General features: G+C 36.9%; 1 protein-coding gene across 1 annotated transcript in view; it reads right to left on the minus strand.

The window, feature by feature from the left end:
• Positions 1 to 284: 284 nt before the first annotated feature.
• The window catches only part of LNPEP (leucyl and cystinyl aminopeptidase), a 124,706-nt gene continuing 102,427 nt past the window's right edge, over positions 285 to 22,563 (minus strand). The window contains exons 13-18 of the mRNA XM_021009147.2: positions 21,434 to 21,590; positions 12,120 to 12,304; positions 11,236 to 11,397; positions 8,088 to 8,228; positions 7,384 to 7,465; positions 285 to 6,480 (exon numbers count right to left, since the gene is read on the minus strand). Coding sequence (XP_020864806.1) covers positions 6,349 to 6,480; positions 7,384 to 7,465; positions 8,088 to 8,228; positions 11,236 to 11,397; positions 12,120 to 12,304; positions 21,434 to 21,590 — 859 coding nt within the window. The 3' untranslated portion in view covers positions 285 to 6,348. The remainder of the gene's footprint in view (positions 6,481 to 7,383; positions 7,466 to 8,087; positions 8,229 to 11,235; positions 11,398 to 12,119; positions 12,305 to 21,433; positions 21,591 to 22,563) is intronic.

The following is a 22,563-nucleotide window of genomic DNA, read 5'->3' on the forward strand; positions in this document are numbered from 1 at the left end:
AACTTGCATTTGTATCCCTAGTGATTAGTACAATGCTCGGTACATACTAAGTGCTTGATATATGTTTGTTGCCAGCCTGCCTAAGAAAGCAGTCTTTTCAATCTAAACAACACTGCTACATCAGAGCTGGACTCATGTTCAGCGTACCTGAAGGGAGAATACTTAGAAAAGGAATAAGCAGCGATAGTTCCTGTACTAGAAAAAGTTTAAATCTAGTTGTAAACAGATAGAGGCTTTTTAAGAAATGTAAAATTTCTCACCCAAACAAATGGTCCAGACAATCCTTGTATTTAAATATTTATTTTCATTTCACAAAAAAGCAACAGTGTATGCAGTTACACATGCTTTTCGGTCAGTGCTGGTTATATGCAAAACAATTTATCGAAGTATAAAGAAAATAAGCCTTTCCCCCCCTTTACAAGTGAAACTAAACACATCTGCATATACAATATCATATATACATCCTATTTTCAAAAATCTCTCACCTAAAAGCAAGTTATGATACAAGCTTAGAATTTCACTGGCCAAAGCAGCCACAAGATTTGTATTGTATACTCCTAAAGGCATTAAAATACAAAAGTGTAATTGTTTTACAAGTTTCTAAGTTATTTATCCCCAAAGTACTTTGAAAGCTACTTTTCTTTATAGCTATGGTACCTGGCTTTATCAAGACTTAGTTGGACTAAGACTTAGTTATAGGATTTAGTTTTCTCTCAATGTGAGTTTAGTAGGTTGATGCAAATGCTCCATTTGTATTATCATTCTACATATTCTCATATATACAGACAAACATATATTATATATTTTACTGATGGTTTGTTTCTTTCAGTGCAACTTCTGGAGCATTTTATTCAATCAGGCCAAAACTAATTCTTTTTGAAGTAAATATTTTAGATTGAGAACCATACAGAATTTACTAAATCACCACCATGACTAACTCAAAAAAGGTGCCCTTTCTCCCTTATTCATGGTCACATATAAACTTCTATATTTCTACTACAGCAGCAGGTTTAAGTAACAGCAAAATATAAACTAATTTTTCAACAATATAACCTGAGAGTTTAATATAGTAAATAACATTTGTTTGCAACTTTTCCCGAAATCATGTGGCATTCCTGAAGTCAGTGCCTTTGGGGAAAAAAAAATAAAGTAATACAAACCTTTAGGACTGAGTAGCATCTTAATAAATAGCAGTAAAAACAAATTATGTTAAGATGCTATTAAAATGTTTACACATTCATTTCCTTTGATATAACCAAATGTGGAACAGTAACATTTACCATGTGTCAGATGAAGCAACTGTGAAATATGATACCAGAATGCTGAAAGCTAACATACAAGTCTAGTGGATACATGAAAAGCATACAAAAATGTACAGTTAATGAGGCAGCCTTATTTTACATTTCAGAGCGCAATAAAAGATAACATCCTCTAAGACAGGCAACAATAAAAATTAAACCAGGGAAAGGAATGTTCTATCTAATAAAAAACAGGTTGACAAAGATGGGGTCACAAATCAGGTATTGGGGCATGGGTGAAATTCTTAGCACACAGACACAAGGGAGAAAAACCTACTACCTCAGATTTGATGTGGTAGAGTTTTCAGAACCTTAAACTCATCTATATATTTGACCGCAATGTAGGAACACAAGATTTGAAAGCATCACCCAATATGCCATACCCTCATGTAGACCCTTATCACCTCAGAGCTGGACACTAAAGGTCTGACCATGTTAACACCTCCCTCCACTGAATAAACTCCAGTGGTTCCCTATCACGTCCAAGACAAAACATAAAATACTCTGTTTGGCATCCAAAACCCTTTGTAATTTGCAACCTTTACACATTTCAGGTCTTCTCACATCTTACTCCACCCCCTCAGGCCCAATACTCTGAAATCCCACACAAGTTCCTCACACCAGACTCTCTATCCCCTGCCTCCATGCATTTTCACTGGCTGTCTCTTGTGACTGGAATTCTCTTCCTCTCTACCTCTGTTCTCCTGCCTTTCCTTAAGTCCCAGCTAAAATTCCACCTTTTACAAGAAGCCTTTCCTGATTCCCTCTCTTGATTATCTCCAATTTATCCTGCACAGAGCTCATTTGTACACAAGACATGCTGTATTCCCCATTAGACTGTGAGCTCCTGGAAAGGAAGGACTCTTTCACCTTTTTTATGGTAACCCTAGAGCTGAGCACAATGCCTGGCACACAGTAGATGCTTTGTAAATATTGCTGACTGACACTACTTACCAAGTACATACTTACACGTTGATGAAGCAACTAAAATGGCCTTCTATAGACCAGATCTCCTACCTAACAATTCTCAGGAGGGCTGCATTTTTATAATCCTTTAATTGAGACCTTGTAACAGCCAATGATATTATTTTATAGGACCATACACAGCTTTATTTTTATATTACTGGAAGATTACTCTCCTCTGAGCCTTCTTTTACTGCCCACCCAAATATACACACTACTAAAAATTTGCTTTGCTGAGATTTTCAATATATTTTTATTCCTCACAAGTAATGATGGATATGATTTGTTTCCATAACTGATCTGTAACAAAAGCTCCCTTCCTTCTTTCTAAACAGTCACTCATCTCATTTGTTCCACATCTGCTACTATTAACAAGGACAGCACATTGGCGCAATCTTAAGCCAAGTGGCAAAGATCCAGAGATCCAACTTAAAGCAAAGCAAACCAGTGAGATTCCAAGGCTGCTTATAAAACAGGTGTACTGGGAGTTGCCAAGTACATTTGTAGTAATTAGATAAACACAGCCATACATATTGACTGCTAAAGATTAATTAGTACCTGGAAAAAAAAGACTGGGGGGAAAAAAAAGCAAAACCAAATTATGGATGCATGTGTAACATGCATGTCTATGTACATTTGGAAAAAAAAGAAATACACTCACCATACCAAATACACCCAGGAGATAATAAAAGCATCTGGGGCTAGAGGGAAGGAGGGAGATACAGTGCACCTGATTTTAATTCTCAGGGCAACTCTAAAAACCTAGCTCAAATAGCTATATCCTTGAAAATTATTTATCTTCTACAATCCTGCAATACTCACTTGAAAATATATATTTAAGTGCTCTGAGTGTGCAATGGTTTGGCTGTAGGTCACAGTTCTTCATGGCATAATTCTAAGCTTGGTGCTTTCAAAAATCTTACTCAATGGCCCTATTCTCAGTAGGCTATCTGCACCATAAATGCTTAATAAATAAATGCTTGCTGAGTAATTCAACTCACAATATTTATGGTTTTGAGATCCCTTCATATTATTTTCAAATTTTGAGTTCTATTTATCAATCTAATTCTAAATCCAATCAATTTTTGAAAACAAGATTGTATAGGTTGTTCTCATTTTATTCTCCACATTTACAAAAATAGATATTAATAAACTACCATTTGGGAAGAAAATGAGTGTAGGTTGGAATCTGATGAATAGAATTATCATAGATTCTTGGAATATATGAAACTCTCCAACAATGCCCAAATACCATAGTTGCTTTTAAAAGTGGCTTATAAATAAGCTTAATAAAATGGAAAAAGGCACTGGCTCACGACAGAAGTTTCAAAAAGCTTTGCAGATGAAAACATCCAATCATTTGTACATTGAAAATAACACATTTTGGGCAACATACTTTTGCTTTGACCAGCCTTAAGGTCCACTGCTTCAAAATGAATGGATTTTCTTTCACCATTCTCTACTCTACATGCTATGTGCCCAAACTCTATTTGGACAAGGCATACACTCTACTTTGTTCAAGAGTCATTTAATTTTCAGGCATCAATCTGCATTTATGCAAAAGCATGCTTTGGCTTCTATGCCTCCATCTCCTGGGCCTCACTATCCCAATGTCTTAGGTGAGACAACAAAGTTTAGAGGTTGAAAAGATAAAAAAAAACAGATTTTGTACAAAACTGTTTCCACTGTACTTTAATCTTTTGAGCTTTAGTTTCAAAAACAGTTGTCCTGTGCATGGGTTCAGAATAAGCCTAACACTTTATCAAGTATTTAGCTCAATGGGTACAACACAGAGGCATGGAAATAAACATCCTCTGAAGAAGAGGTCAACAATGGATCAAGAGAAATCTTTTCTTCCATAATGCTCAGCACAGAGTATTCGGTTCCACTTATAGTGCCACAGTTAAAAAGAACAAGTAAATTTCAAAAGAAAAAATGCCTTAGAGCCTGAAAATGTACTATATATATTGAAAAAAACAGTATAACAAAGGGCAAGTATGGCTAAGGAACCTCTACTTCTAAATCTGAGAAGTATCAAAGAAAAATGTAAAATACTTCATAATACAATATGGTAAAAAAAAAATCCTCCAAAATTTAACTGTTTTTTCCCCCGACTTCCAAATTTAGGCTCATGAGAGTCTCCCACATCGATTAATCTGTCCCTTGTTCTTCTAAGCATAGATGTAGGTAAAATTCCTAAATTCCCATAGTCTCAACATGACACCCTGGTTACCATGATTGTCAGGTTATTATGTTTTCTATTCTGAAATTAATGGAACGAGAAAGAAATTGCACTGGACAAAGAAGAAGAGACCATCATTTCCTTTTTTTAAAAAAAAAAGTTATTTTGTAATTTATGTTACTTTTAAATTCAATATAAAAATATCTTACACAAAATAAAATATAATTTCATACATGATCTCACATATAACTTAAAATAATAGATATTCCACTAATAACTTGATACTATTGAATGAAAAATGTACCCTTTCCTATCGTTCAACTATGCACATTTTTAAAGTGCACACAAAGGGGTCTATTTTTAAAAATAGAAATTGTTTTAAAGCAAATTGTGAAAGAAACAAGAATTTGGAGAAGGAGTGAAACAATAATCTAGGACTGTGTCTGCATAGTTCAAATTATTCAAGTACAGTATCCCCTACTTAGCCTCAAAGAGAAAGTCAGAATGCCACAGTTCAACCTGCTTTAGGGTTTGGGGAGGGGAAGTTCTTTACTGTTTCCTTAAAACTAATTGTTACTTTAATCAAAATAACAGAAAAAGAGGTTTTGAATTATGTACTATTCTTAAAACCAGGAAAAAATCAAAGCCAAACATTTTTATAATGAGCTTCATTTTATTTCCTTTTCACACTATCTTCCAGGTAAAAAGTAAAATATCACATGAGAAATTTTGGTTTCTAAAATGTCCTGAATTAAAACCATAACCCAATATACTTCTTCATCAAGTCAAATAAAAGTACTAAAAAATGTAAGTGAGGACAATCTAGTGAGAAAATTTCTTTAATGTGTATTGCAACTAAAGCAATGGAGAGTCAGACTTAAAAGATACCAGTGCTACCAGAACATAAGACACACCATTTAATGATATGTCCCTAAATTCAAAGGTTAGGGAGTAGGCTGGGCTATTGGAGTATATGACAGTGATTTTGGTTTAGGGTTTTTTTTTTGGAGGGGGGAGGAAACTGCATGGAAAAATCAGTAGTTAAGGAAAAAGTTAACTACAATTAACATCTGATCCAACCTGGAGTGATTTCCTATGGCAATGTTTTACGGAGTGCTCAAAAGTAAATATACACACATGTCCGAATACATGAAGAGACACATACATACATACACACACACACACGCAATGAAAACAGACCCAACAATTTAGACTCTTTCCTGATATTTGGCTTTCATATATAATAGATATTTTTAATATCTGTAGCACCTGGCTACTCAGCAGACAAAAATACATACAACAGTTCTATATCCTACTTAAAATGAAATAAAAAATAAAACCATTTGGATACTCATAATTTGAAGCCAAAACCAATACTAACACTTGGCTTTAATTCATTATAGCTGTATGTTTCATTATCTGGCTTCACTACGAGACTTTCCGAGGTTTTACTAGGCCTCACGTTCTGAACAGTGTCTATAAACCATGAAGCAACCAGGGGCTTGGCATTAGGGACACTGATAAACAAGAATTTTGCAAAGAAGAAAGCTTACATAGTAGCTCTTTTCTTGGTTGACTGTGTCAATACTTTTCCAATACTGAGATCCCAAACCAGTTTCAAAATGGAGTCTCGCCTCCCCATCCCCTTTCATTTGTATGTTTTTAATTTAAAAATTCTTGTAGATGTTTGGTTCCATAATAAATAGCCTACATCCTGCCCACAGGCACTCTAGAAAACACAGACGAAATATCAAAAGAATGTGCCCTGAGCTCACTAGAATACCTAATAGTGCAAACAGCATTGCAGTGACGTCTGGTTTCACCGTGGCTTTTGCAAAAGCAACAACAGATCAACATTTCACAAACTTTCTGAATGGTGAACACAAAGAGATGATGTCATGTACTCTACAGCCAGAAAGACAGATTTTTTAAGTTCTTCTCCATCCACTGGATATTCAGCTGGATGATCTGAATGGCCTCCTTGACGCAACGGAGTTGTGAGGTTGCCTCTGACTGGGCTTCAAAGAACGTCTGTACCTAGAAGGTTCACAAAGTCATGTTTTAAAAAAGAAAGTAAAATCACACATCTGAATTATTCCTCTTGCAAAAAAGACACACAGTGGTAAGTAATGGTGGAGGGGTAAAGGACTGGGAAACCTGAGGTACTGTCCTGGCTAAATGCTATAATCCCAAATATTCTAAATGGACACAGTAATATCTTTTTTTTTTTAAGAAAAATATTTTTTTCTCACTTTTTTTTGAAAAAGAAAAAAGGGAAATTACCTTCTTTGCAGCCAAAATTAATTTTGAAAAAACTGTATTCCTATATGCAAGTTTATTTATACTAACACATTTGTTTCTCAAGTGGTTTTAATTCAGAATATTATTAATTCTGGAGAAGTATGGGAAGGAAATAAGGGACTTCAAAAGTCAAATACTATGAACTCTATGCCTTTTATATTACATAACAATATATGATGTATAATTATCATGTTTTTACCATGTATTAATGAAGTATTTTGCATTTCTCTTTTATATATATTTGGCTTTATCATATTTATAATATTAATATTTATAGTATAACTTATATTATTATATTATTCTGTACCTTCCCCAAAAAAAATTACTTGGCATATATTTTGTATTTACTTATATATTCCTCTTCCCTGCCCCAAAGTAGACTAGAAGTTCCTTGAGGGGAGGTATTGTTTTATTTTGTCTTTACATCCCTGGTATTTGTCATAGGGCCTGGTGCATAAAAGGCACTTAATACATACTAAGTGAATGGAAGAACCACTCTCCGGGAATTCAATTTCAAGACGTCCGAAGACAAAACAAAGAAGGACTGTAACGACAGTGTGGGCAAACAACATCTCAACCATATTGATTCACCTCAGTGGGAGACAGTTACTCAGTCTCCTGGTATTTTACATCACTAACCTCAGACAAATGTGTCTTTGTTGAAAACAGATGAGTTGTGTCAGCAACAATACTCTGAATGGTATAGGATCCTAAATGGAACCTGGTGAGGAGACAGAACCACAACAAAAATAAATGAAAAAAGTGCTACTAAAACATTATTATTAAGTGTTTATGAAAACATTCTGATTCTGCTGTGGATGTCAAAGATGCAGGAATGGAATTCCTACCTTTAAGAAGTCAACATCTGAGCTTTACTAAAACAGAAGGATCCTGATAAAATGTAAATCTACTGAACTAACACATTCTATACCTCCACAAAGAATCTACTTGCATCTTCCAAAAACACATAGCACATTATCATGCCACAGAACACGGTGGAATATTCTTAAGTCATTCATTTACTACAGTAAGCGTGAAGGAGCTGCCTTTCCAACATGCACGGTACCATCACAGCAGCCAATAAGCAACCTATAGGTATGACACCTGCAATCCTGGAAATGAAGTGTCTAATACTAATACTTGGAAGAAAAACAATGATTACTTCTTAAAGATACTGTACTTTAATAAAATGTCACAGATCAAAATTATTGCTATTGAAAACATTTTTGTTCATCCAGAAAACCAAATTTCAGCCCCTGTGGAAGCTGAGAACAATTGGGTACCTTCTTTATAGACCACAGAATCACAATAATCTCAAGTTAACACTTCTTTGAATGACTTACTTCTGCACAAGCCTATTCCAATTCTCTTTGACAAAATCCCACGCCAATAAATGCCCGGCAAAACTTCGACCAACAGTTTGGGTGATGAGGGACAGTTTCTGTGACCGGATGATATCTCCATCAAGACTAGCTTTCAGTAACCTAAGGAACAAAGCATAAATGATTTAGCCCCCTTAAGTAACTCATAGTTAAGCTTCTTCTTACTGAGCCAACAATTCCCAAGTTGAAGTTGGGCATTGGGATAAAAATCTCTTAGTAACTGCTTTTAACTCAAGGAGAAGAACACGAGTGTAAATCACTTAGCCTGTGACTCATCATCAGAATTCAAGTTGCCTTTAAGTTTAAAATGCTCAAAGCATCAAATCAACCAGATAAGTGCTATTAGCATCATATATAAGCCTAGATATTTACAAATGGCTACATCTGAACTGAGGACTATGAAAAATAAATTCTTCAAGTGTAACAGAATATAGAGCTTAATTTAGAACCTGGACTTCCTAACCACCAATTTGGGACAAATTTTTACTGGTCTGTAGCACTTCAATTATCTAAAGGTTCTGACTTTTTTTTTTTGGCTAGCCAATGGGGTTAAGTGACTTGCCCAGGGTCACACAGCTAGTCAGTGTCAAGTGTCGGAGACCAGATATGAACTCAGGTCCTCCTGACTCCAGGGCCACTGCTCCATCCACTGTGTCACCTAGCCGCGCCTGGTCCTGACTCTTCATAGCTATCAACTAAAACAGCTTCTTTTTGCATCTTGTTTACCTCTTTTAAATTCGGCACCTTACTTCTCTTGGCTTCTGATTTCTTTAACCTGACCCACAGAGACCCTCTGTGCTGAGAGGCAGAGAGCACAGGAGAGTGGTCCAAGGTAGAGAACCTAGATACTTGACTGGTTCTTCAATATAGCCTAGATTCAGAAACACTGCCTTAGACAGCTCTTGTGAATTGTAAATAGATTAAATATCTGACTACCTACAAGCTGCCAGGTCTCTTTAAATGAACCTGTGTTAATGAGTATAAAGGTAGCGTATTCAAATACAATAAACTATTTGACTTTTGCAACTAAGTCACACAAATATACACACACACACATACACACACACATCCCTGTTGTTGACCCTTTGAGAGCAGATGGAGTAAAATCTAGGATGTGAGTATTCTTTGGCTGCCATTCTAGCTATGTGGCTTTGCCTACAGAACAGACTCTACACTTTGCAGATGAAGAAATATAGAATATATTCCTAGAGGCAAAACTCTTATCCAACAATACCCAGACCCAATCAATTTAAAATTAAAATATGTGTGTTTGTGTGTGTTATATATATATATACGTATACATAAATAAAACTGTCCAAGCTGCTTGGTGTCAGGGTTGACACCTTAAATTAAAACAATGTTTTGACTAATGTGACTGCACATGTATAAACTATATCAGATTACATACCATCTTGGGGAGAGGGGAGGGGAGGGGAGGGAGGGAGGAAAATGTAAAAAATGAATGTTGAAAACTATCTTTACATGTAATAGGAAAAAATAAAATATTATTACCAAAAAAAAAAAAAAAAGAAAAATGTTTTGTAGGTCTGTTATTAGTTCAACCCAAGAGAAGTCTCTGCATGTTGGACAGGGTCTAGAAGGATGCCTAGGGTTTCCATAAGGACATTACCAGGGTCAGCTTAAGCAAACTTAAGAAGTAGGAGAAATCTGTCTTTGGCATCCTTCTAACTCCTCTGTTCTGTGTTTTCTTTTCCATTCCTAGAGTCCTGCGCCCCCTAAGTAACAAAACTCACATTAACATATCGTTTAAATTTGACAAAGGAGGACTAGGCCTAGAGCCAGAAGACCTGAATTCAAATCTGTCTCAGATACTTATTAGCTGCCTGATCTTGAGCAAGTCACTTAACCTCTGCCTGCTTCAGCTTCCTCAACTGCAAAATGAGGATAATTATAGCACCTTCCTTCCAGGGTTGTTGTGAGGATCAAATGAGATAACACTTGTAAAGTGCTTAACACAGTGCCTAGCACATAGTAGGTGCTTAATAAATGCTTTCGTCCCTCCCTCCAACAATGCTGTGAGGTATATAGCATTATCCACATTTTACAGATAAGAAAACTAAGTGTACATAGCATATTATCCACATTTTACAGACGAAGAATCTAAGGCCCACTTAAGTTACTTTACTTAAGAACTAAAATAACATTTCCAAGGTCACAAAGCTGCTAATGTCAGGGCAGTGATTTGAATTCAGGGCTTTCCTGATTCCAATTCCAGTTCTTCTCTGGTCGTGCAGCTCCTCGGCATGGTACATAGGCCAGCCTTCTCTGACAGGGACCCAGCCTCCAAAATGTTCTGTCCTTTATAGGCCTACCTCCCCAATACAGATCCTATTCTCTAAGGGCCTTAATACATGCTGGCTAATAAGGAGGAAAAATATTTGAGAGAGCAACAATGGGTCACCTTATCTATGGGTATTCTGCCTTTTAGAAAATCAAGGTTGGAGCAGCTAGGTTGTGCAGTGGTTAGAACACCGGCCCTGGAGTCAGGAGGACCTGAGTTCAAATCCAGCCTCAGACACATAACACTCACTAGCTGTATAACTCTGGGCAAGTCACTTAATCCCAACTGCCTCAACAAAAAAAAGAAAAGAGAAGAAAAGAGAAAAGAAAAGAAAAGAAAAGAAAAGAAAAGAAAAGAAAAGAAAAGAAAAGAAAAGAAAAGAAAAGAAAAGAAAAGAAAAGAAAAGAAAAGAAAAGAAAAGAAAAGAAAAGAAAAGGAAGCCTAAACAAGGCAAGCTTTAACTTCAAAAGAATAAATCTCTACTGGTAGACTAGAGACACTATGGCCAATAAATGGTGGGCTGGGCCGTTCTGCAAAGAAGCAGGGAAGACTTCCAAGCACATTCCCTCCCTGCCATCCCAGGATACTAACTACACAGGAGACTGCCTATCCTACCCATGTGGGTGAGGCCAACTCTTGTCTCAGACCATCAGCATATCCTAAAAACACACCTAAGATACTGAGTAAATTGTGTAAGATGGGCCAACTTACACAATTAAGAAATCGCTCATAATGTAAAAGTAACAGGGTTCCAAGCAGGGTTAAGATTCAAAATGTATGTTTCCTAATTCTCTGGTGATTTCATACCAGTGAAGTTTCCGTACATCCTCTGAGCTGGCAAGAGCTTTAAGGATTTTGTTTCTTTCAGCTTCTGATTCTGAAGAGCCATACTTTTCAAACAAGAAGGTCCAGCCTGCCTCAGTTTTTGCTCCCACCTTGAACACCACTGACATGACATCAGTCGGCAGGCTAAAAGACAGAGAGAGAGAGAGAAAGACAGTCACAAATGAGAAACCAGCACATATAGATCGACAGCCAAGCTGAGACTTTCATGGAAGGGGGACATTCTAGTAGAGGAAACTTATCTCAAGCACCACACAGAGGCAGAGGGATCTTTACTGTGAGGGGCAAAGGAGAAGGTCCAAATCACAGAACATACACCAGCTTAAACACTTCTTGGAGATATAAATCACACATTGATAAAAGACAACTTAGGGAAGAAAAGATGACTGACAATATGGTGGCTTTACTTTTCTCTTGATTTGTGGAGTGTGAATATCAAAAGCAGCAGATTTCGTCTGTGCTGAGCCTTCACATTCCAATCCTGTTTCTTCTCTCCCCTGATAACCAGGAACAAGTCAATCTTTCAGCTGTGAAAAATACACAGCTACCTGAAAATAGCCACTAGCGGCTAATTTAGCCTTCTCTTAGAAGCATGCTTTCTCCCTCTTATCAAAAGGCTGAAAGAGCAGGAATGTTTGCCTGAACATATCAATAGGCTCAGATTGCACTCACTAACACAAACTACCAAGGAAAACAAGCAAAAGGAGGAAAAACGAACACCACTCATAGCTTCGCTGCACAGATGGCTAAGTAAAATGATCACTTTTTTCAATAAAGTATTTTTTTTTTTGCTAGGTAAAATTGAGGGAGAGGGGACAATGTAACAACAGCAGAAACACATACATCACCTTTTAGTACCATTGGAATCTACCCATTCTTGAAACAGCTTCATGGCCTCTGTGTTACAGTTCTCCAGATGATGGGTGCAGGCAAAGCTAAGCAGGATTGACCGAAGTTCTCTCTTTGATGGGGTCCCCTCATTGGTCCAAGTTTGTTGTTGGATTTGGTGTTGCAGCAATTTTGCCACCCTGGTCTAAAGACAGTATTAAAGGGAAAAGGAAACAATAGGAAAATCATCCACCAAAAGCATTTATTAAAGTCTGACTCTATGTCAGGCATTGTGCTAACACTGGGAATATGAAGTGAGGCAAAAAAAAAGTCTCTGCCCTCAAGCTTACATCTAATGGGGGAGACAACATGTACCTGTGCAAGGCTGATAAAAGAAACACACAGAGTAGATGCAAGGTCACCTTAGAAAGCTAAGCAGATAGTTTCTTAGCAAAACTTTATCACCAAAGCTCACTCAAAAGGAAAGGGAAAAACAAAGACCACATAATATCAATTGTTTTTTTCCACACCTTAAGCTAAATGTATTTTTTAACAGTTTATCTTAACACTGCTGAGTGATACTACCCCAGATGGGTAGGCTGTGACAGTACAGGTCTGAACCCCAGCAATACCCTCCATGAGGTTGAGGGATGGAAAAATGATGGTTTTTTTCTTTAGAGATGCACTACCAAGTGTTCAGGTGGTATCTGAATCAATGTGCAAGAGCAGGATTCTTAGGTCTCTCCCAGTTCTAAGTCCACGAACCTGAGAATAAGTGAAGATCTGGAGACAGAGTTTGGAATAGTGGAAAAAAACACTGGATCTGGAGTCAGAGAGTCTCATCTCAAAGCCTGTCTCTGCTATTTACAACAAGTCGCAGCAAATCCCTAAGTCTCAGTTCCTCTATCTATAAAGTGAAGAGGCAAGACCAAAGCAAAGACTAAAGGTCCTTTCTATTGCTAGTATTCTTAACCCTGCAATATTTATGTTTCTGTATAAGGAAGTTAAGGGGAACCATTAAGCCTAATTCTCCACTTGCACATTTAAATTTAAAAAGTTTAAAAAAAAAGAGGGGAGGAACAGATTTATGAGATCTTCAAAGATGAATAAAATACTTTAAAAATAAGGTGTTCGTATTCTTACCTGCCCTTCGCTTCCATCCCAAATGACTTCCAAAAATGATGTAATAAAAGATAACAGAATAAAACAGAAAGCAAAAGTCCAACAATACACTGCTCATAGGAAACATGCTTGCACATGCTTGACAGTTAGAATAAAGGGCTATAGCAGAAGTCAAGACTTAAGAACTCTGATCAATCCAATGGCCAACCATGATTCCAGAGGTCTGATGATGAAATACACGACCCACTTCCTGACAGACGGGACGGACACAGGTACAGAATAAGATCGACATTTCTGGACATGGTCAGGATGAGTTTGCTTTGCTTGACCACGTATGTGTGTGGCACATATGTGTTACTGCCCCTGACGCAGTGATGTCATTTTGGCCTTCTTTGAGTACAAAGGACAACAACCAACCATATGTGCAACACGTTTGTTTTTCAGGGTTTTTTTGTTTTGTTTTGAATGAGGAGATTGGAAAGAGAGAAAATTAATGCTTTTCCAACCGACAAAAAGTACAATAAAATGAAAGTCACACCAAAAAATCAAAATGATGTGACAAGATGGTTTATATTTAGAACAGTATCAGACCATCACTATTTGAGAACAAACAATTCAATAAATAAATCAAGGAACTGTGATTTCATTGTAGGAAACTCCATGCAGACTATAAGCTGTTTACAACAGCACATAAGCTGTAGGGCACTGCCCGTGAGAGGCAGTGATTTTCCTATGGTCACAAAGTTAATAATTGTCTTAGAGGAGGGATCTGACTCCAAGCTCAGAGCTGTCTCCATGACACCAGGTTGCCTCAAAAGAGAAAGGATTAGGAGCAGCCAGGTGGCGCAGTGGATAAAGCCCTGTTCCCTGGAGTCAGGACCTGAGTTCCAATCCAAACTCATACACTTACTAGCTGTGTGACCCTACACAAGTCACTTTACCCCAATTGCTCCCCCTTCCCCCCACAAAAAAAAATGTTGAGAGAGAGAGAGAGAGAGAGAGAGAGAGGATTCTTTTTTTTTTGTCGACATTTTTTCTAGATGGTAACTGTTCCTGACTGAGTCCCTTATGACTGGGAGTGGACTGTAAGAACCATTTATTCCTGCAGATGCTAGAAAAAGAAGCTTCTGGTCTAGTTTATTCCTTGACAGAAGCAGGAACAAGTTTGAAGGTTTTAGAATTGGAAGTAAGTTGTAACCTGACATGTCTTGGTCCCACGACCAAGTCATAAGACCCGTGAAAGGATGAAAAGAAAACACATTTTTTCATTGAAAGAGATATATGTATCTTTCAAGTATGTATAAATTAAAAATATTAAACTAGGTTTTTAGATTACATATCAGTATTTTGGGCAAAATCACCTACCCCAATTCTAGTGACAGGTGAGGCATGTTTGGTTAACTCTGAAAAGTAGATCACAATTGCTAATTTGGTTAGTTTACCTTTTTCCTGCCTTCTCCCCTATATACTCCCTCCCAGCAAAATGATGACAATGACTTCTACTGTATGGAATATGGAAGTATTTTCAAAGTGCAAGCTTTCACAGGTGGTGGTGGTGACTGACAAATGCTGTCTAATGAAATATGCATTTCCAAATGTTACTAGGCAGCAAGATAATACAGCAGATAGAGTACTGGGCCTAGAACCATGAAGAGTCATCTTTCTGAGTTTAAATCTGGCCTTATACATGTACTTGGCTGTGTGACCCTGGGCAATTCACTTAACTTTGTTTGCCTCAATTTCCTCAACTATAAAACAGGGATAAGAGCACCCATCTCCCAGGGTTGCTGTGAGGTTCAGATGAAATATTTGTAAAGAGCTTACTTAGAACAGTGCCAGGCAAATAATAAGCACTAAATAAATGCTTATTCCTTTCTTTCTTCATCTTAGTGGTCTGAGATTTTGCAAGGGCCTCTCTAATTCCTTCTAATTTTCACCAGCCTCAGAAGACTTCATCTTCTGTAGCATTTGGAGGAAAAAACTGAACAACCATTTGAAATAAACTAACCTGAAAATAGACAAGCGTGGTTCAGACTTGGCTTCAATTTTAAGAAGTTGATAAAGATATTAATAAAGTAGTAATGGAAGCAAAAATGTCTGATTGTTCTAGGTCAAAAAATGAGATTTAACAAAGAATTTACAGGGCAAAATTCTAGCTTCGTCCTAATTTGATTCTTTGTTCTACTTTCCAATCAATATAAATTGTTAATGAGGCATTAACATGCACACATCCCCTGAAGGCATCCTTAATCAGGGGACTAGAGGGGAAGTTAAGTTTTTGCCAGTAATATTCAACAGGAGTTCACATCTTTTACAGCATACAACTGACTGAAAGATGTAGAAAAATAAGATCCTTCTGCATTTACTATTTACTGAGTATACAAATGCTTTTAACTTGGTAAAGATGCTGCCATAAAGGCTCTCATACAACAAGGTATCCCATACACATATACGTAAATAAGCATAGTTGTTCAGTTGTTTCAGTCGGGTCTGACTCTTTGTGACCCCATTTGGGATTTTCTTGGCAAAGATGCTGGAGTGGTTTGCCATTTCCTTCTCCAGTTCATTTTACAGATGAGGAAACTGAGGCAAACAGGGCTGGGTGGCTTGCCCAGGGTCACACAGCTAGTAAGTGCCTGAGGCCACATTTGAACTCAGGTCTTCCTGACTACAGGCCTGGTGCTATGATCACTATGCCACTCTAGCTGCCCCCATGTATATAATAAGTATATGTACACACATCAAATCTAAATCTGTTTAATGAGAACAGTTTTACTCCAATGGTCAACTGTACAATTTCTACTTGAATAAAACTTGTGTGAGATTTCTTGGAAGCTAAAGGAGAGAACTGTGTTTAATGTCTCTCTGATTTTTAAAATCACATCATGGAAGAGATCCAGGGCAGAGTTCAATTTGAAGAGGGATTTCTTATAGATGGTAAGACTTTCTAGAGGTTATTTTGGAGATGACATTATGCTGACTGCATCAAATCCCAGAGAAATGCAATCTCCTTGAGACCCAAAATCACTTTAAAAAGTTTGACACCCCTCCCCCCAAAAAGAAACCAAAAACACAAAAGGGGCAGGTAGGTGGTGCAGTGGATAGAGCCCCGACCCCTGGAGTCAGGAGGACCTGAATTCAAATATGGCCTCAGACACATGATACTCATTAGCTGTGTGACCCAGGTTTGACCAATTATCCACACAGGGATAACAAATATATATTGTCTAGATTACATTAGCAGTTAGATAAATGACTTAAAGAGCTTAGCCACTAGGTGTGTGTGTGCGCGCATTTACATACACACACACACACACACACACACACACACATATATATATACACATATGTAAACTTCCACTGACATTAGACTGCCAAGAGGGAATTGCATAGCTATATTAATGACTCCATAATCCCATGTAAAATAACAGCCCCCATTTTTAATATCAATATTTTGTTGTTATATGGCTGGGAGGTCATAGATAATTACATATTCTCTGAAGAAATAAAATTGGTCTCATTCGGAAGAAAATGGAGGGAGGCGCGGTTGGTATGAACATGTCACATATAACAAATAAGACACTATGAAGAACTAAAATAAGAGACATCATTAAAAAATGTATAACTGAAAAAGACTGATAGTCATATGCTAAACTGGTATCCTTGGAATATCAGGAATAGATGAGGAAAGCCTTAGTGGATCCCACGGAAAGTATATGGGAGGGCATGGACAGGTATCAGGTTGGCAGGCTTGACTGCATGGATCTGAACTGCAGAGAAGACCCCAATCAATGGTATCACAGACCACGTGAATATTTGTGTGTGGAGCGGCATGACTGAAGTATTTTAAATCCCCCCACCCCAGCTCCTTTTCTGAACATGTCTACCTCCCCTATCTGCCTGAAACTGTGGCAGCCACTAGGTCTTCAAAAGGCACAACTGTTTTCCTCATTGTTCTGATAGCTTTTGCCTACTTGTCATAAACTAATGAAAAGCGAGAACTTTTAGACTTCTTGACGTGCATCACCTTTTACCTCCTTTAGATCACAGAATATTAGAGTTCAACAGAACCTCAGAGGCCAACGAGCCTTCACAACCTCATTTTATTAATGAACAATTTGACGTCAAATTTGTCCTAACTCAAAACACTAAACGAATGGAAGAGCCAGGGCTCCTGACTTCCAATCCAGTCCAGAATTCTTTCCATTATGTCATGATATTTTTCTCACTTGTTATTGTCAATTTGATTAGTAATCAAGCTCTACTTGAACCCTACTGTCAAATATTAACAAAATTACAACAAATTTTTATGTTCCTAAATTAACAAAGACTATTTTAGATCTTTACAGAATGGGGTTCTGCATAGAGTAGGTGCTCAATATGTTATTTTTTCAGTGCTTTAAAAACACGAATTTTAACTTTTTCCTATATGACCAACAGTGCTTGAAGGCAGGAGCATGAGAACCAACCTTCAGATTTTTTGGCAATTCCCTCTCTTCACTGCAAACAATTAAACAGTTGTTGGTGCTTCTACAGTTCTCAGAGATGGCATATTAATACCTGCTTTTCTAACTTTAAGGTGCACATGGCTGGCTGTAGATCCTTCACAGCTGCATCTTGTCAAATAGGCCAGGAATAGCAACAACTATAATTTATGTTGGGTTTTTTTTAAAATGAGAAAAAGTGTCAGAATAATATACAAGCTAAAAACTCACATCTTGATTTACTGTTTTAATTTTGAATAGCCTTATGTTGGCATGCCCATAGAATTCTTTCTGGGGTCAAATGGGCGTTTTTTTCCCCCCTTTAAGGTGATTGCTTTCCAGCCTCCCTAGGGAAGGAGCTTTGCTCAGTGCCTCACAAAATGCGAAAGTCGATTATTTAGGATTCCCACTTAACTCCAAGTAAGACCTATTATATGTATTAATCTACATAGATTAATAAGTAGAACCAAAGACTCATCATTATGGGCTGCTTTGGTTATGGATAATGAAATAAAATTGGACTCCACAAATACAATTTGAAACAGGAGTCACAGGCAGTAGCTAGGTCAAGAACTGTCACAATGGCTAGAGAGATCTTCTTCCCTTGCCCTCCCTCCAAGACTTTAGAGCAAAAATAGTAATCCAGAAGTTTTAGATGGGAATTCTGAGAGAAACTTGCCTAACTGCTGTACACTACAAAGCAATAGTCATAAAAACTATTTGGTTTTTTCTTTCTCAGAAGGAAAGCAGAAAATTTGGGAAAAAATTATTGACAGTTTATCAGATAAAAGTCTCATATCTAAAACATATAAAGAACTTTGTCAAATCTGTAAGAACACAAGCATTCCAAATTGATAAATGGTCAAAGGATATGAACAGGCAGTTTTCCAATGAAGAAATCAAAACAATTTACATTCATATAAAAATGCTCTAAATCATTATTGATTGGAGAAATGCAGATTAAAACAACCTTGAGATATTGTTTTCTACCTACCAGATTGGCTAAAATGACTGAAGGGGAAAGTGACAAATGATGGAAATGATGTGGAAAACTTGGCACACTAATTCATTGTTGGTGGAACTGTGAATTGCATTTTGGAAAGCAATCTGGAATTATGCCTGAAGAGTTATTAAACTGCCTCTGACCCAGCAACAATACTACTTAGTCTATTTCTAAAGATGAATAGGGAAAAAGGAAAATAATCTGTACGTTCTAAAATATTTATTGCGGCCCTCTTTGTGATGGCAAAAAACTGGAAATTGCAGGGATCCCCATCAATTGGCAAATGGCTGAACAAGTTGTGGTATATGATTGGGATGGAATACTACTGTACTATAAGAAATGATGACCTCAATGATATTAGAAAAACATGGAAAGACTAGCACAAAATAATGAAGAATGAAATGAGTAGAACCAAGAAAACATCGTGTACAGTAACAGCAGTACTGTTTTAAGAATGGCTATGAGCGAGTAAGTTACTTTGACTATTATAAATACCCAAATTAACTCTAAAGGACATATGAATAAAGATATTATCTGCATCCAGAGAAAGAACTGATAAATAGATACACAGAACAATTTTACACATATATACCTATTTGTATCTAATGGCAGCCACCTCTAGGGCAAGATGAAAAAAAGAGAAATTTACATGATAATTGTGTTGTATATTTGAAAAGAATAGCAAGTTGTGAGTAGTTGATTTGTAGCTTCATGTACAATCATCTTTTTTATTGTACTATGTTATGGAAATGCGTGTTTTATTCCAAAAATTAAAATTAAAAACTATTTGGTATTGGTTAAAAAATAGAAAATTTCATCAATGCCAGATATGATACACAGGATCAAAAAGCAACTGGATATAGTAGCATAACCTTCGATAAATCCAAGGACATAGAATACAGAGGGAAGGACTCATTTCTGGAAAGATGGAAAGCAGTCTGGGAGAAATGAGGCCTAATCAGCAACTCACACCATATATCATAAGGTCCAAATGGATGTATTACCTAGACATAAAAGGTCACATCATAAACAAATCAGAGGACAAAAGGAGATACCTTTCACAACCTAAGACGGGGAAGAGTTTTTCATTACACAAGGGATAGAGAAGATGCCAGGAGATAAAATGTACAATTTTGTTTACATACAACTGAATTATTTTTTTTCTAAAAAAAAAAGATTCAAAATGGAAATAATTAAGTGGGAAAATGTCTTTGTACCAACTTCTGATAAAGGTCTGCTATCCAGGACGTATACGTAATTGAAAAAAATATACAATAACAAGAAACAATCTCAATAGGTAAACAGTCAAAGGAACAGGAAGTTCTCAATGGAAGAAATCCACGTGATCAATAGCCATATGGATTAATGGTCCAAATAACAAATAATAAAAGAAATATAAATTAAAACGACTCTGAGCTTCTGCCTCACATCCATCAGACTGGCAAAAGCGATAAAAAAGGAAAAGACAATCACCGGGGGGGAGGCACAAGAACACTAATGAAATAAAGCAGTACTGTGAATTGTTCCAACCACAATAGAAAGCAATTTGGAACTATGCCCAAGAAGCAGGAGTGTGCTGGTAAATATTCAACATCTTAACCCCACCCCAAAAGTACCCACAACACTCTTTTATGTTTATTTACATTTTCTCTATCACTTCTCCTAAAGTCTAGACAATCAACAGAACAATGAATCAAGCCTTGATTTGTAGTGTTTTCCAGTTTCCAAGGTGAAAATCTGATGATTAACTCTCACCAGTTGTTCTGAGCGGGATGCAGTACACCACTGCCAAGAAGTCACTAAACTACTACATATATACTCCGATCCAATAATTCCACCCCAGGCAGATGCCCCAAAGGAGATTAAAGAGGACAAGATCCATCTGTACAAACATTAGTTATCTAAGCCACTTTTAGCCATAACAAAGAACTGGAAACTGAAGAAGTATCCATCAACTGGGACATGGCTGAACAAATCAGTCTATATGAATGTAATGTAATATTACTGTTCTGTAAGAAATGACTGAAAGGATGGATTCAGAGAACCCTGGGAATACTCATGTGAACTAATAAAGAGCGAAGTAAACAGAACCACGAGAACTATTTAATGATACAATGTCCACAACTTTGAAAGACTTCAGAAATCTGATCAATGCCCAACCATGACACCAGATGACTGATGATGAGATGAGCCTCCCACCTCTTGGTGGAGAGGTAACAGACTGTAGGTGCAGAAGGAGACATATATTTTCAGACATGACCAGTACAATATGAATATACTTTGCCTGATTATATTTATTTGTTACAAGGGAGTGTTCCGAGGGAGTAGTGATAATTCTACCACCTCCAAAAAAAGAAAAGAAATAGAAGAGTGAAAAAAGAAAACCACTTAGAAAGCAAAAGGACAGAGCCTAACAGGGCAGAGTTTGTATTACCACAATACATTTCTTATATAGATATAAACATATTCTGTATAATCTATATTTTAAAAAGCTGTATGTAATAGAAAAAAATACAAGGCAATTGAGAAGAATCATTGTATAGCTTTGACTGTCATTCTTGGCCCTTATCAAATCTTTTGAGATTGAGATTTCACCACTATTAAGTTGGGGAAAGTTTAACTTGATTAGGTGAATCACAATCCATTATTGCTGGAAAGGAGGAACACGATAGAGTCTAATATTAAAGTTCACAGACAAGTAAAGCTAGAGAAAATGCAAACATACCACTGTTCTTCTGGCTAGCTCTATTTCTCCAATTTTTTCCAGCAGGTTATAGATAAGATCAGTTTGAATGAGGGCTTCGGTGATGGGTGCAGTGTGAGTTTCATTTCCAAGGTAATCAATCAGATCAAAGGCCTTTTTCAAAGGCACCTTTCCTAGGCTAAAGTGTCAGAAAATAGGGAAAAAGAATTAATCAGGAAACAAACCAATTGTATGAAATCTAAATTCATTCACGGCATCTAGAAAAAAGTAGGTTTAAATTTTCTTGATCAAGTTTAGGCAAGGATAAAGATGAAAACATATTTCACAAGGAAGGGGCAAATGGAATGATAAGAGTTAATTTTTGAACCAATAAATCACTTGAAAATAGCTGCTCATGTGGGAAAAGTATTAAATGTTCTTAGAGAGTGGGGAGAGGACTGATTTCAATTTAGACCTTCTGGAGATAGGTAGGAGAGGTAAGCAATATTATTATTTTCCTTTTGGCATACATTTTTTGGACTTTTCACAAAGTTGTTAAGATGTTTTACAGAACTCATTTTTCAGAAAATATTTTAGAGTAGTGAGGGGAGTTATGCTCATGATGGAGAACCATAAAAGTGGGAAAACATTATTCAATATAAAGGAAAATAAGTGATGATCAATAGCTGTCCAAGCACCCCTCCAAACAACAATTAATCCCCACTGTTTTCAGTCAAAGGTCCATCAGAAATAGAAAAGCAAAATATCTGTTTATGTACTAAATTTTGGAGCTAAATAAGACTTTACCCTAGGACCCACATTTAAACATAACAAATTTCAAAACGGCATAGAGATTTATTCAAGCCATTTCCCTGCTGGAAAAAAAGAAAAAACGAAAACAAAACCACAATAGTTCACTACCGCCTATTGAATCAAAGCCTTCCTTAATTTGGCATAACCCTACCTAGCTACTTTTGTTTATCCTAAGACCTCCATACTCCAAAATAAATCTCCTTTGCCCCAGTCACTCCAGTTTCTCCTGAGTGTTCTCCAAACTGAATATTCCTGCTTCTCTGACCTCACTTATGCTGGTCCTCCAGCCTAAAATAAACCCTCCCTTACAGAAGTCCATCCTAATCTTCCCTATCCTCCAAGGCCCAACTCAAACTATC

Source organism: Phascolarctos cinereus, unplaced genomic scaffold, assembly GCF_003287225.1.
Source record: "Phascolarctos cinereus isolate Bilbo 61053 unplaced genomic scaffold, phaCin_HiC Scaffold_4;HRSCAF=312, whole genome shotgun sequence".
Classification (NCBI taxonomy): domain Eukaryota; kingdom Metazoa; phylum Chordata; class Mammalia; order Diprotodontia; family Phascolarctidae; genus Phascolarctos; species Phascolarctos cinereus.